The sequence below is a fragment of the Cervus canadensis genome, chromosome 14, assembly GCF_019320065.1.
Source record: "Cervus canadensis isolate Bull #8, Minnesota chromosome 14, ASM1932006v1, whole genome shotgun sequence".
In the NCBI taxonomy this organism is placed as follows: domain Eukaryota; kingdom Metazoa; phylum Chordata; class Mammalia; order Artiodactyla; family Cervidae; genus Cervus; species Cervus canadensis.
The window spans coordinates 47,927,131-47,943,313 of record NC_057399.1 but is presented as its reverse complement, the minus strand read 5'-3'; the positions used below and the strand labels follow the sequence as shown (position 1 = coordinate 47,943,313).

The 16,183-nt window shown below is 37.4% G+C and overlaps 1 protein-coding gene across 5 annotated transcripts in view; it reads right to left on the bottom strand.

Moving 5' to 3' along the window:
- Nucleotides 1-15,611: 15,611 nt before the first annotated feature.
- FOCAD (focadhesin) overlaps nucleotides 15,612-16,183 on the bottom strand; it is a 288,623-nt gene continuing 288,051 nt past the window's right edge. For all 5 annotated transcript variants that reach the window (XM_043487388.1, XM_043487389.1, XM_043487390.1 and 2 more), the window contains one exon: nucleotides 15,612-15,993. In XM_043487388.1, coding sequence (XP_043343323.1) covers nucleotides 15,920-15,993 — 74 coding nt within the window. In that variant the 3' untranslated portion in view covers nucleotides 15,612-15,919. The remainder of the gene's footprint in view (nucleotides 15,994-16,183) is intronic.

Here is a 16,183-nt window from a genome sequence, read left to right as displayed (position 1 = left end):
GTATTGTTTATAGAGTTAATAATTTTTGGAATTTTTTTTCTTTTTTTTTTCCATTTATTTTTATTAGTTGGAGGCTAATTACTTTACAATACTGTAGTGGTTTTTGCCATACATTGACATGAATCAGCCGTGGATTTACTCCTGTATCTCCTGCATTGCAGGTGGATTCTTTACCACTGAACTGCCGGGTCATAAAGTAGTTCTATTTATAATTTTTCTAAGGAACCTCCACACTCTTTTTTATAGTGGCTGCACCAATTTACATTCCTACCAATAGGAATTCAAATCCTGCTGATTTTTTGATTGGATTGTTTTTTGATGTTGAGTTGTACGAACTGAGTGTATATTTTGGATTGACCCCTTGTCAGTCACATCATTTGCAAATATTTCCTTCCATTCAGTAGGCTGTCTTTTCATTTTGTTGATTGTTTCCTTTGCTCTGCAGAAGCTTTAAGTTTAATTAGGTCCCATTTGTTTATTGTTTATTTTTGCTTTTGCTTGCCTTAGGAGAAAGCAAAAAATATTGTTGTTTTATGTCAAAGAGTGTCTTTCTATGTTTCTTTTCATTTTATGGTTTCCAGTCTTACATTTAGTTCTTTAAAATCTATTTTGAGCTTATATTTGTAATGGTGTGAGATGTTCAATCTCATTGTTTTACCTAGCAGCTCATTTTCTCCAGCACCACTTATTAAAGAGGCTTCCCTGGTAGTTCAGTTGGTAAAGAATCTGCTTGCAGTGCAGGAAACCCAGGTTCAATTCCTGGGTTTGGAAGATCCCCTGGAGAAGGAAATGGCAAACCACACCAGTATCTTTGCCTGGAAAATCCCATGGACAGAGGAGCCTGGTGGGCTGTAGCCCATAGGGCTCTAAGAGTTGGGCACAACTGAGCAACTAACACACTCAAACATACACACTTATTAAAGAGACTGTCTTTTCTCCATTGTATATTCTTATCTCCTTTGTCATAGATTAATTGACCATAACTGCATGGGTTTATATCTGGGCTCTGTATTCTGTTCTGTTGATCTATGTTTCTGTGCCAGTACCATGCTGTTTTGATTACTGTAGCTTTGTGGTAGAGTCTGAGGTCCTGGAGGGTGATACCTTTAGCTTTGTTCTTTTTTCTCAGAATTGCTTTGGCAATTTGGGTTCCATGTTCTTTTGTGGTTCCATGTTAATTTTAGGATAATTGTTCTAGTTCTGTGAAAAAGGTCACAGGTATTTTGGTAGGGATTGCATTAAATCTGTAGGTTTCTCTGGGTAGTATATCCATCTTAATAGTATTAATTCTTCTAATGTGAGAGTCTACCCTGTGTGCTTTGATTAGAGCATTTAGTCCATTAACATTTAAAGTAATTATGGATAGGTATGTACTTATTTTGTTACTTTTTTTTCCCAGTTGTTTTGTAGTTCTTCAGTGTTCACTTCTTTTTGTTTCTCCCATTATGATTTGATAATTTTCTTTTATAGTGTGCTTAAGTTCCTTTCTTTTTGGTTTTTGTGTATCTTTTGTAGGTTTTTGATTTATGGGTACTATGGGTTCATATATATTGGTTCATAGTTGTATCTACTTGCTTTAAACAGAAAAGACCTACATTTTTTACTCCCCTCTCCCACATTTTGTGTTTTTGAAGTCATATTTTACATCTTCTTTTTTTTTCCCAATTATTTTTATTAGTTGGGGCTAATTACTTTATAATATTGTAGTGGTTTTTGCCATACATTGACATGAATCAGCCATGGATTTGCATGTGTTATATTTTACATCTTCATGCTTACCCTTTACTGTTGATTGCAATTATAGTTGCTTTTACAATTTTTTGGTTTTGTTTTGATCTATGTACTGCCTTATTTCAGTGATCTTTATTCTTATATTTGCCTTTCTTATTGGGATTTTCCTTTTCCTATATATTCTTACTTCTTTTCCATTTAGAGTGGATCCTTTGACATTTTTTTTAACATTTCTTTTAGGTTTCATATTGCTGAATTCTTTTAGTTTCTACTTGTCTGAGGTCTTTATCTCTCCTATTCTAAATGTTAATCTTGCTGTATAGAGTATCCTAAGTTGCAGGTTTTTTCCCTTTCAGGATTTTGAATGTATAAGGCCCTCCCTTCTGACCCGCAAAGTTTCTGCAGAGAAATCAGCTTATAGCCTTACGGCGGTTCCTTTGTATATGACTATTTATTTTTCTCTCGCTGCCTTTAAAATTTTCTCTCTGACTTTTGCCGTTTTAATTATGTTGTGTCTTGGTGTGAGTCTGTTGGGGTTATTCTTGCTTGGGACACTTTGTGATTCCTGTATAAGGATATCTGTTTCCTTCCTTAGGTTTGTGAAGTTTTTAGCCATAATTTCTTTAAATAGGTTTTTGATCCTCTTCTTTATTCTAGAACCTCTGTAGTGTGAATGTTGGCACTTTTTATGTTATACCATAGATCTTCTATGTTGCTTTGTTTTTGTTTTCATTTGTCTTTCTGTCTGCTGTTCTGATTGGGTGATTTCCATTATTCTATCTTCCAGGTCACTCATGCTTTCTTCTGTGTCATTTAGTCTGTGATTCCATACTGCTAGAGTGCTTTATCAAAAATGTGTTAGTCGCCCAGTCATATCTGACTGTTTGTGACCCCATGGACTGTAGCTGGCCAGGCTACTCTGTCCATGGAATTCTCCAGGTAAGAATGGAGCGGGTTGCTGTTCTCTTCTCCAGGGTATCTTCCCAACCCAGGGATTGAACCCGGGTCTTCCACATTGCAGGCAGATTCTTTACCATCTGAGCCACCAGGGAAGCCCTTATCAAAAATGGATAATTCAGTTATCTATTTTTGATTTGGTTTTCTTTATAGTCTCTAGTTCCTTGTTAAAATAACCTGTGCTTAGATAAATTCTGTCTCCTAATTCAGTTATCAATTTTATTACCAATGTTTTGAACTTGTCTGGTAGACAAGATCTACCAGTTTCATTATTTTTTTCAGAAGTTTTCTCTTCCTTTTCACTTAGCCATCTCTGTCTCTATGGATTTAGGTGAAACATTTATCTATTATGGTCTTGAAGGGGCATTTTTATGTGAAAGTATCCCTATGTAGACTGTGTGCGTCCAGCGTCTTTGGTGTGAGGGCTAGATTTAACGTGGACAGTAGTCACATTTTTCTCAGCTTGTGCTGTCCACTGTCACCTTGGTATGGCATGTGGCTGGTGTTGGAGGAGCAAGAGTCTGTGTGTGGTGTGAGGCAGGACTTCCTTTCTGCTCATTGGCCATCACTGCCCTGATAGAGCAGATGCCCAGACGGTTGGGCCTGAGCTGGTTCTGTTCCCTTTAAATGTGTGTTTTCGTCTCCCTCCACTGAGGCCTTTGCCTCAAAGGAGGGGAGTGCTGAAATAAGTGGGGCTTATAGAGGTAAGATGTGCTACCTGTATATGTGTCTGTAGCTCTGCTCAGATGTGGCCCAAGGCTGCATCTTTGCCCCTGTTGTGGTACACCCAGATCTAGTGCTGTATTGTGGCGTGTTGGAGCACTTGCTCAGCTGCGACTGGTGGCAGGGGGTGGGGGGGAGGTCACAGTGTATTGGTTACAGGAATTCTGTCAGAAGTCTGGGCTATTTGAGTCTGGGGTGCTATTTGAGTCACCACCAACAGTGGCTGCCACTGCTCCGCTTGGACCTCATCTGAGGCCCCCCAGTTTGCCTCTGCATCCCTAGGTGGAGTCTTTTCCCAGGAACCGGCTGCCCTAGATCCAGTGCCATGCTGTGGTGTGGAGTGAGCAGGACCGTGGTGTCCATTCAGCTGGGATAGAGGAATGCGGTGAGGTAGCACCCACTAAGGCAGACTCTCTTTGCTCTGTCGGCAAGCCAGCACCTGTGCAGTCCTCACCAGCGGAGTCCAGGCCTCTGCAGCTTTTCTGTCTGTTTTAGCATTTCTCCAAGCAGCCAAGGGGCTTGTCTCCTCCATGTAGGACCCCAAGATTAGGATGCCAGGTCTCTGGGTCTTCCCCTTCCTACTCCAAAAGGTAAGCATCTGTCTGTGTAATCTCCCTTTTCCTCTTAGTACCCTCCAAGGGGCACAGGTCTCAACCCAACGTTTTCCTCCCCATTCTACCCAATTACGTAGGTATCTTTCTTGCAGCCTTAGTTGTATAGGCATTTTTCTGCCAGTTCCTAGTTAGTTTTGCATGAGAATTGTTCTACATATACATGTAGTTTGGATGTGTTTGTGGGGGAGGTGAGCTCCACGTCCATCCTCATATTCCACCACCTTGATCCCCTTTCTCTATTTTGCTTTTATGTTGCTTATTTCACTTCTAAAAAAATTTTAGGCGTTTTTAAATATGGACCACTTAAAAGAGTGTTTATTGAGTTTGTTATGTTTTGTTTTTTTGGCCATGAGCCATGTGGGATCTTAGCTTCCTGACTAGAGATCAAACCCACACCCCCTGAACTGAAAGGTGAAGTCTTAACCACTGGACTGCCAGGGAAGTCCCCCGCTTCTATTTTTTTTTTTTTTTTAATGAAAGCTTTAGTGGGTAAAGAGAACAGAATCCCTTTGGAAACTTTAGATGACTTAGCCTAGCTTCCTCCCAATAAAGATAGCTACCTCCATTGCTGAAATATAGAATACAATTTTTTTTTTTTTTTACTGGCATATAGTTGCTTTATAATATTGTGTTGGTTTCTACTGTATGGCAAAGTGAATGGGCTATATGTGTACATATCCCCTTTGTTGGATTTCCTTCCCATTTAGGTCACCCCAGAGCACTGAGCAGATAGTTCCCTGTGCTATTCAGTAGGGTCTTATTAGTTACCTATTTTATACATAGTATTAACTGTGGATACAATATCAGTGTATATATGTCAATTGAAATATGTTATTATATATGAAATACATCTCACTAAGATGAAGATAAAGAATTAGATAAACTAAACTTTATGGGATTATTGTAAGAAATTAAAATTTTATAACTTTACTTTTTAAACCAGATTACCTTAAGAACCTTCCTGCTTCTTCAAGTATAAAACCAAAATAAACAGTAAATTTATAATTCTGGTAATTTTGGAGCAGAGATAACGATTCACAATAATTTGAGATACGAGCAACAATTGTAACATTAAAAAAAATCTGTGATTTCCTTTTTTCCCCAATTGTTGATAGTACTGTGGCTGGCTGCCTATCTTTACTGAAAGACATACGTTTTGATAGAGATTGGTGAAAATAAGGATGTAAGTTTTTTTTCCCACTCAAGTTTGTGTTCCCAAGATTAAGAATCTGAGACAGTAAACATTTAGTTAATCAGATGTTACCCAGTTTGCAAAGCTGTTATCTTTGGCTATCTGTTTTAACCATATCCACCAAATCTTCATTTCATTTTGTTCAGGGTTATGAAAGGCTTACTTTCTGAAATCTAATTAATATAGATGAAATAGGAACAACTAGATATTTTGAATGTAGGAGACATAACTTTTTAAATAAACTTTCTGGAATTTCAAGTGCAAAGTTGTATTGTGTGAGGTTCCACATAACCCAAGTTACAGAATACTAATTATTAATACATCAGCAATGCTTCTGGTGCTAAGGGGAAAAAAAAAGTAAAACTTAATTGAATCAAAACTGCTTTGGAGAATTTATTTCATCACTCAGCAAAAGTCTACCAAAAAATACAAGTGAAACACAAATAATATTAGAGTCCTTGAGATTTTCCTTTAAGAAGGCAGTTGAATGAAAACCAATAATTAACACTTCAAAACACATGCATTCAGTTTAGATGTGTTTTATTTTACTCCCAGCATGCTTTTTCAGAAACACTCTTTATCTTGGTCTTTACATTCAATGGAAAGGTTAACCTTAATAGAATGAGTTGGTCCCTCATTGGCTGTATACATATGCCTGTATTTACTCAAGAAACTTATTTTGTGCCTGCAGTATGTCAGGTACAGCACAACATAATAAATCTTTACCAGACTTCCTGTATACAGGTTTGTTGTCAAAAAAATGTACCAGGTCTCACTGAACTTCCTAAGCAAAGTTAACTTTTTTTTTTTAATTACATCTGCTATCTTGAGCAAATTGATCACTTACAAGAATCTGTATTTCTTTCAAAAGTTGAAGGAATATCATCAATATCTGTTTCTCCAAAGAAAGAATCATATATTTATTTATATTTATGTACAAAGAAAACAGTCATATTTTATTGTGCTAAAATGTTAAAGTAGTTTAAAATTAAAACTATCTCCCCTTTCCCTGACAACTTCTTCTCATTGGTTTATTTTGGCTTTAAAAACATCATGTGTTCCTTTCTTTCAGATAATTTTTACTTCTTCTTGTGGGTCTAAGTGATAAGCTAATTTGATATGGCATTTCTCCAGGACAATATTTCAGAGTAATTCCAGGAAGCAAGAGTCGTATAATTAACAAGAGTGCCCTGTTTAGAATCCAGATTCCTGGGCTCCATGAAAGATCTGTTGAATCAGAAGCTTTGGTAAGGAACACAGGAGTCTGCATTTTGACAGGTTTCTCAAATGAGCCTCATGTTCACTATAGTTTGACAGCCACTGCTTTTGAGTCTAATGTATTTCAGTTTGGATAGAAAATTGCTAATAAGAACTATTTATTAAAAAAAAAAAAAAGAACTATTTATATAAAAGCCATCATGGAATGTAGTTCTCTGTAGAACTGAGATGATGGGGCATTCATTTTTCCTTATATAGTTTTGAACCCACTAAATAGGAATTATTAACAAATTAGTCTATCTTTGCTAAGGATAGCTAGAGTTTCACATCTCATCTTAAAAAAGGTTCCAGTCAATTTTATTAATATATGAAAATCAATTAGTAAAAGTACATCTTAATTCATCAGACAAATGCAGGAATCTGTCATGGTATTCAGCTGAACCATGGGGCCCTTGGTACATAATGTGGTCTGGAGGTAAGAGCATTGTTTTTTTGTTTTTGCTTGTTACTGATGTACAATATTATATAGTTTTCTGGTGTACAATATTATATAATTTTCAGGTGTACAATATAGTGGTTCACAATTTTTAAAGGTTGTATTCTACTTATAAAACACTGACTATACTCCCTATGTTATACAAATATATCCTTATAGCTTGTTTTATACATAGTAGTTTGTACCCCCTAATTCCCTACCCCTATTGCACTCTTCTTTCCCTCTCCCCACTGGAAACCACTGGTTTATCTGCAAATTTGTTTCTTTTTTGTTATATTCATTAGTTTATTTTTTATATTACATGTATAAGTGATATCATACAGAATTTATCTTTCTCATCTTACTTATTTCACTTAGTATAAACCCCTTCAAAGTCCATCCATGTTGTTGAAAATGGCAAAATTTCATTGTTTTCCATGATTGTGTAGAATTCCAGTGTATACATATACTACACCTTCTTTATCCATTCATCTGTTGTTGGATATTTAGGTTGCTTCCATATTTTGGCAATTGTAAATAATGCTGCTGTGAACATTGGGGTGTGTGTATCTTTATTTTTAATAATTTTATTTATTGGCTATGCTTGGTTTTCGTTGCTGCATGGGCTTTTCTCTAGTTGTAACGAGTGGGGGCTACTCTCTAATTGTGCTGCACAAGCTTCTCACTGCAGTGGCTTCTCGTTGCTGAGCACAGGCTCCAGGGCACACAGGCTTCAGTAGTGGGGTGCATGTATTTTTTTGAACTACTGTTTTGGATTTTGAGGGGGATAAATACACAAGAGTGGAGTTTCTGGGTCATATGGCAGTTCTGTTTTTAGTTTTTTGACGCACTGTTTTCACTAGTGGCTGCACCAGTTTACATCCTCAAGAAGAGAGTATGTGGGTTTCCCTTTTCTCCACATCCTTGCCAATATTTGTTACTTGTGTTCTTTTTGATGATAGCCATTCTGACAGGTGTGAGGTAGTATCTCATTGTGATTTTAATTTGCATTTCCCTGATGGCTAGTGATATTGAGCATCTTTTTTTTTTTTTTTTTTTTTTTGAGCATCTTTTTATATACCTGTTGGCCATGTGTATGTCTTCTTTGGAAAAATGTCTATTTAGGTTTCTGCCCATTTTTAATCAAACTGTTTGTTTTTTGATATTGAGTTGCATGAGGTATTTATATATTTTAAATATTAACCCCTTATTGGTCATATTATTTACAAATATTTTCTCCCATTCAGACTTTTTTTTTTTGTTAATGGTTTCCTTTGCTGTGCAAAAGCTTTTAAGTTTAACTAGGAGACAAAGGTTTATTTTTACTTTTGTTTCCTTTGCTTTAGGAGACAGACCCAAAAAAATATTGTCATGATTTATGTCAAAGAGTTTTCTTCCTATGTTTTTTTCTAGGAGTTTTATAGTTTCCAGTCTTATGTTTAGTTCTGTAATCCATTTTAAGTTTATTTTTGTAATCGTGTGAGAACATGTTCTAATTGTTTTACATGTCGCTGTCGAGTTTTACCAGCATCACTTATTGAGCAGACTGTCTTTTCTCCATTGTGTATGCTTGCCTTCTTTATCATAGATTGACCATAAGTTTATTTCTGGGTTCTATTCTGTTCCCTTGATCTGCATGTCTGTTTCTGTGCCAGTGCCACACTGTTTTGATTTCTGTAGCTTTGTAGTATGTAGTCTGAAGTTAAGGAGTGAGATTCTTCCAGTTCTGTTCTTCTTTATAAAGACTGTTTTTATTATTTGGGGCCTTTTGTGTTTCCAATAAAATTTTAAAATTATTTTTTCTATTTCTGTGAAAAATGTCTTGGGCATTTTAATAGAGATTGCATTGAACTACAGATTTCCTTGATTATTTTAACAGTGTTCTTCCAAAATATGAACACAATATATCTTTGTTTGTTGTTTTCAATCTCTTTCAGTGTCTTATAGTTTTCCAAGGTCTTTTATTGCTACTTCCTTAGGAAGATTTACTCCTACATATTTTATTCCTTTTGATAGGATCATAAGTGGGATTGTTTCCTTAGTTTCTTTTTCTGTTCACTGTTAGTGTATAGAAAAACAACCAATTTTTGTATATTAATTTTGTATCCTGCAACTTTACCAGATTCATTGGTGAGCTTTAGTAGTTTTTTGATGGTGTCTTTAGGATTTTCTGTTTAGTACGATGTCACCTGCAAACAATGACAGTTTTACTTTTCCAATTTGAATTCCTTTTGTTTCTTGTCTGATTGCTGTGACTAAGATTTCCAATACCATATTGAATAAAAGTGGTGAGAGTGGACATTCTTGCCTTGTTTCTGATGTTAGAGGGGATGCTTTTAGCTTTTCACTGTTAGTTCAGTTCAGTTCAGTTGCTCAGTCGTGTCTGACTCTTTGTGATCCCATGAACCGCAGCATGCCAGGCCTCCCTGTCCATTACCAACTGCTGGAGTCCACCCAAACTCAGGTCCATTGAGTCAGTGATGCAATCCAACCATCTCATCCTCTGTCGTCCCCTTCTCCTCCTGCCCTCAATCTTTCCCAGCATCAGGGTCTTTTCAAATGAGTCAACTCTTTGCATCAGGTGGCCAAAGTATTGGAGTTTCAGCTTCAATATCAGTCCTTCCAGTGAACACCCAGGATTGATCTCCTTTAGGATGGACTGGTTGGATCTCCTTGCAGTCCAAGGGATTCTCAAAAGTCTTCTCCAACACCACAGTTCAAAAGCATCAAGTCTTCTGCACTCAGCTTTCTTTATATTCCAACTCTCACATCCATACATGACCACTGGAAAAACCATAGCCTTGACTAGATGGACCTTTGTTGGCAAAGTAATGTCTCTGCTTTTTAATATGCTGTCTAGGTTGGTCATAACTTTCCTTCCAAGGTGTAAGCGTCTTTTAATTTCATGGCTGCAATCACCATCTGCAGTGATTTTGGAGCCCCCCAAAATAAAGTCAGCCACTGTTTCCATTGTTTCCCCATCTATTTGCCATGAAGTGATGGGACCGGATGCCATGATCTTAGTTTTCTGAATGTGGAGCTTTAAGCAAACTTTTTTATTCTCCTTTTTCACTTTGATCAAGAGGCTCTTTAGTTCTTCACTTTCTGTCATAAGGGTGGTGTCATTGACTGTTAAGAATGATGTTAGCTGTGGGTCTGCCATATATGTCCTATAGTATGTTGAGGTAGGTTCCCTTTATTCTCACTTTCTGGAGTACTTTTATCATAAATGGGTGTTGAATTTTTTCAAAAGCTTTCTCTGCATCTATTGGTTTTTTTCTTCAGTTTGTTAATGTGTTGTATCACACTGATTTGTGGATGTTGAAGAATCCTTGCATCTCTGGAATAAATCCCATTCAATCATGGTGTATGATCCTTTTAATGTATTGTTGGATTTGGTTTGCTAGTATTTTGTTGAGTATTTGTGCATTTATGTTCATCAGTGATAGTGCCCTGTAATTTTCTTTTTTGTGGTATCTTTGCCTGGTTTTGGTATCAAGGTGATGATGGCCTTGTAGAATGAACTTGAGAGTTTTCTCTTTCTGCAACTTTTTAGACATGTTTCAGAAAGATAGATGTTAAACACGCTTCCTTAAATGTTTGATAGAATTCACCTGTGAAGCCATTGGGTCCTGGATTTTTATTTGTTGGAAGTTTTTAAATCACTTTCATTTTTAGTACTTGTGATTGATCTGTTCATAGTTTCTATTTTCTTCTGGTTCAGTCTTAAAAGGTTGTATGTTTCTAAGAATTTGTCCATTTCTTCTAGGTTGTCCATTTTATTGGTTTATAGTTGTTTGTGATAGTCTCTTATGATCCTTTGTATTTCTGTGGTGTCAGTTGTAGTTCCTCCTTTTTCATTTCTAATTTTATTGATTTGAGTCCTCTCCCTTTTTTTTTTTCTTGCTGAGTCTGGCTAAAGATTTGTCAATTTTATTTTCTCAAAGAACCAGCTTTTCGTTTCATTGATCTTTCCTATTGTTCATCTCTGTTTAATTTATTTCTGCTCTAATCTTTATGTTTTCTTTCCTTCTGCTAACTTTGGATTTTGTTTGTTCTTTCTCTAGTTGCTTTAGGTGTAAGATTAGGTAGTTTGAGATTTTTCTTTTTTCCTGAGGTAAGATTGTTTTGTTATACATTTCCCTCTTAAAACTGCTTGTGCTGCATCCATTATGTTTTGGACCATCTGTTTTCTTTAGTTGTGTGGCCTGAGATGTCCCAGCACTTGTGCCTACAGACTATTGGGCCAAGGTGTGGTGGGTCCTGAGGCTAATCTGCTAGATAGAGGAAGGATTCCACAGTGGCAACCCACTAGCACCAGAGTCCATGTGGTAGAAGTAGTTCCCCAAGATGCCGATGGCAATGTCTTTGTCAAGGTGAGCTGCAGTTGCCTCTTAATTCTCTGGGAGACTCTCCAAGGTTAGTAGGTAGATCTGACCCAGGCTCCTCTCAAATTACTTCCTCTGTCCTGGGTCCAGGAAAGGTGTCAGATTTTGTGTGTGCCCTTCAAGAGTGAAGTCTTCATTTCCCCCAGCCCCCTGAGACTCCCTAAAGTAAGCCCTGCTGGCCCTGAAAGCAAATACTCTGGGGGCTTATCTTCCTGGTTCAGGACTCCTGGGCTAGGGAGCTAAGTGTGGGACCTCTCACTCCTTTGGGAGAAACTTTGCAATTGTTATTACTGTGTTTTTGGATCACCTACCTGGAGAGGGGGTGGTGTGAGATTTGACTGTATCACAATTCTGTTACCCCTACTTGTCTCATTAGGGCTCCTTCTTTATATATTAAGTCATGAAAGATCTTTGCTGGTGGGTTCTGGTCTGTTTCACTGATGGTTGTTCTGCACATAGTTGTGATTTTGGTGCGCGTGTGAGAGGATGTGAGCTCAGGGTCCTTCTGCTCTGCCATCCTGGCACAGTCCTCTTCAGAACATTGGTTGTGATTTCAAATGCAGCCCCAGTATTTACTAACTGAATGACTCTGAGTTCTAAATTTCTCAACTGCCCAAGGTTGTTGTGAAGAGCAAATGAAATATGGTAAAGAAAATAAATCTTTGTAAATTATAAATAGCCATACAAAGGAAATTTATGTTTCCTAGAGGCTTTTCTTTATTACATGATGGTTTACTGACTTATATTTTCTGAATGTAAACTCAGCAAGGGCAAAAAATGTCATGACTTGTTTACTTTGTACTCCAGAACCATGTATTGTGGTACACAGTAGACACAATTGTGCAACTCTGAGTTTATGGATTACTACTACAATATCCAGAAAAGGCTATATTTTAATAAACATATCAGATTAATTAGGTGATTTTTTTTATTTATCTCAAAGGTCACCTCATGTTCAGAAGACACATATAGAGGGTTTTTTTGTTTAAAGAAACTTATGTAAATCTTTCCTTAATGTGCTACTTGCTTCTATTAATAGAATGTATTTACTTAAGATGTTTCCGTTATCTTCCCAAGTCCCGGCATATAAGATGTCAGGCCTATTTCAAGCATTATAGCTACTATTTATTGTCAGGGAAACAAAGATGAAAGCTTTTCTTTTACATTTTAGAATTTATGAAGCATATTTCTGAATTCTTTCAGCTCTCACAACTACTTTGTTAGGTGGGTTACTTCTTTCATATGAGAAGTAAAACCAAAGTCAGGGAGTCATCAATGTCATTTTTATTCAGTACCATTTCTAACAGTTTGGAAATTATTTCATAAGTTCCCTGTGTCTGGCAAGAAATGATGCTCTTTCTAAATTGCAGTTTCAAAGAATTTTGGTTTATGAAGATTAATAGATTACACTGCATCATATATTAAAAAGATGAGACTTAAAAGTTTCTAGGATTAGAATAAAGCATTTCCTTCCAGAAAATATAAAAGCAAATTATCTTGTCCAGCACCACAGCAGTGATTTACACCCGAGGAATGATGCTGTGAGGTATCTTTCCAGAAGAGTGGTGAAGGATGTGAACTGTCACAGCCACATTCTGTCCTCTGGTTCCATTTAAAACGCCTGCAGCTCCCAACAGCCTGGTTGAGGGCAGAGACCTAAAGACTGGGCTTACAACTCTGGCTTTTAACGAAGGTTCCATCCTCTTAACCACATGGTCAGATTTCTCTTCTAAAACAGCAATTTGCTAAAATGTTTACCCCAATCTAAAACTATTGCTTGCTTTCAAAGTAACTAAGATAGTTCAAGATAGTAGTTGTGTCCTTAACAAAGACTTACTCTTTATAGAATTATAATATCATCTTTGGTTAAAATCATTTTGGAGAACTTGCGGCAATTAACTTAAAAAAGGTTATTAACAGCTTATTAGTTACCATGGAGCCATTACATTACAAATAAAACACAAAGATTTTAAGCACTTGCATGGATCCCAACATCTGTTTCAAACATACACTTTTCAAATCAAGAGTCAGACTGTTTGGATACATCTGAGACACACAACATAGACTTAATCCCACACTGTGCTTTGTTAGTATTCCCCAGCATACTATTTGTCTTGGCAACTTGTGATTTCAAAAACTAACAGAAGATGACTTGTAAGGAAACGTTTCCTTTTGTATATAGTTTGGAACTTTTCCTTTTGTATATAGGCTGGTCTCAAAAAAGCAGAGACTTCTGGTTTTTGGAGAACAAACTAAAATATCCTAAAGGAATACCTTCATTCTTACCTGAGGTCAGACAGGTAACCAGGAGAAAGGGTCTTATTCCAGTGAGCTACATCCTTAGAATAGTTGGAGTTTAGAAGCTTTAGAGCTTCAGATTTAGAATCTGACAATTTAGACTCTTTAGTGCTTCCCATGAATAGGAAAATCCTATGAATCTTAAACATAAGACTGCTGAAAACAAAGAGGGGAGCTGGGGAAGAGAGGATACAGATAGATCTTATTTCCCCTCTTTTGTACTCTTCTGTTTTCTTGTCAATGCCGGAGCAAGGACAAAGCCTGATTGAGAAGAAACTGGGCCGAATTGAACAAGGCAATCTGGGTCTGGAAGACTGGGCTGATTGTTCATCCCTCTCGTGAGCATCAGGAAGTCTTTCTGCTGACTCGGAGGAGGTGGGGATGTCAGAGGAGTTTGTCAGTGCCCACTTCCCCTTCACTGTTCTTACTGCCATCCACGTTTGCCAGCTGGCTGGAAATGTAATGTCCTTCAATCCATGAGGACCTGCTCTTTTACACTGTAACTCCGAGCTTCCCAATTCCAGAGGCTTATTAATATGAGACAGGGGGTTTCTTTTATCTGATTCCAGCAATCTATATTGAGCATGAATGAAGTTTAATCCTTGGTGGGAGTTTTCATCTGAAAGTGGGTGCTGACAAGCCTAATGCAATAGGAAGAGCTCTGGGCCTGGGGTTCTAGAACCTTGATTCCAAGGGTAGCAGCTCAGCTACGTATTTATACTCTAGTAGTCTAAAAACAAAATAAATAAATAAATCAAAATAAAAATAGAAAAAATGCCTCTTTATAGTATTGTCATAAGGGTAAAATAATACAAGAGAAACTCTAGTCGTGTATACTCCTGATACCTAGTAATAAATGTTAGAAGAATTTCAGCCTCTCATTGGTAGGAAATGAGAGAGTCAAGGTGGGTGGGAGAGAGACGGAGACTGGCTTCTCACAGAAATGTTCTCCATTTCTGCTTCCTTAAAACTCATTTCCCTGTAGCTCAGCCTCTAAGGAGGTAATAGAAATGAAATACTGGTGATGCAGTTGAGTACTACCTGAGTTAAGTACTTCCTTTCCTCCTTTTCTATAAGCCTCTCGGCACCCTATGGAGTTCAGCAAAAGAAAGGGCTGTGACCTGGAAACAGAGTGTGAATTACCCAGTGAACCACAAATATTTGAAACCTGGAATCATAAATTCACATATTTGGAAAATTAGAGCTGTTTTTAACCCAAGTGGTAGGTAGGCTTGGTGACAACTTGAAGGTACATGCCACAGAGGTATATTACTCCAGTGCCACACCTTTTCTCCCCAATAATCCCATACACACTTATATCACTTGTTTGTATGACTGACTAAAGACTGCCCTGATTAATGGCTGCATGAAGGAATAATAATTAGCAATCAGAGCAAAATTAAATTCCTGGCTGATTCTGAGCCCCTGAGTAAAATGCAACCCTTGAGGATACTGTCACATTTCTTTACTTGCCATTATGCCACCAGTCACCCTAATTAAGACAGATATTTGTACTTACTAAAAATGTATAATCTTTTGATCTTTTGAGGAGCTATTTGCCATTTTTTGCTTGCCTAGCACCCCATCACCTTTCTTCTGGGGGAACCCAGTTCAGGTGGATGGATATATGACCCAGGCCTGGTCAGTTAGAGTGCCCCCCCACCCCACACACACCCCACGTTGCTTCCACCATACCTATGAGCAAAGACACCTTTCCTTTCTTATTCTGAACTGGGTAACTTTCACTTGCATTCAAGAGACTCAAGCATAAAAAAATTATAGCCACCATTTTTGGGTCTGATTTAGCAATGGTTAACACCATGCTTATTATTTAAGCATGTAGAGCAGTTCCAAGAGTGTTTTAACAGTAAGAATAAGAAAACATGTCTAACTTATTGAGTCAATGAATATCCTCTAGAGACTTCATGGGAAACAGATTCCACTGTCACCACTACAGTTTGGTTTTGCGAGCAAAACTTTCACCATGCCTTAAAACAAAAGTCAACATGCACCAATTTCACAAGATTGTTTTACTAGAATTTAGCAGGGAGGAGATGATATAGTCAAATTTTCACAAAAGAAAACCTTCAGATCTCAGCCAAATAAAATTCAGGTTCTTATTTCAGTCTCAACTGGCCTGGGTACCAAAGCAGCCTCTCCAGGCATGCACCGTTCAAACTGTGAGTTGTGTGGCCACCCTGTCATGCCCTTGAGCTCTCTGCATCATGTCTCAGCAATCCCAGACACGAATTTTAAAAAATTCCTTCTGCCTATATGGTTTTCCTCATCCAGCTGAGAATGCTGCTGGCTACTGCGAAGCTCTTCACCAACCATAGGCTCTGGTCCATACAGCTTTCTTCTTAAACTCTGGGAGCACTCTCAAGGACAGCAGGGTAGCTAAAGGGGACAGAAAAAAACACACTGTTGCATTTGGTGCAGTTACATTTGAAAAGATGATTTAGATCAAAAAGGTATCAGAACAGAACTTGACTTGTTCCTGCTTGGCTAATCTTTAAGAATTACTATCAAGCCTTAGACAGAATTTTAATGGAAGAAACCATTAGTAAAGGTTGAGGAAAAGGTTTTT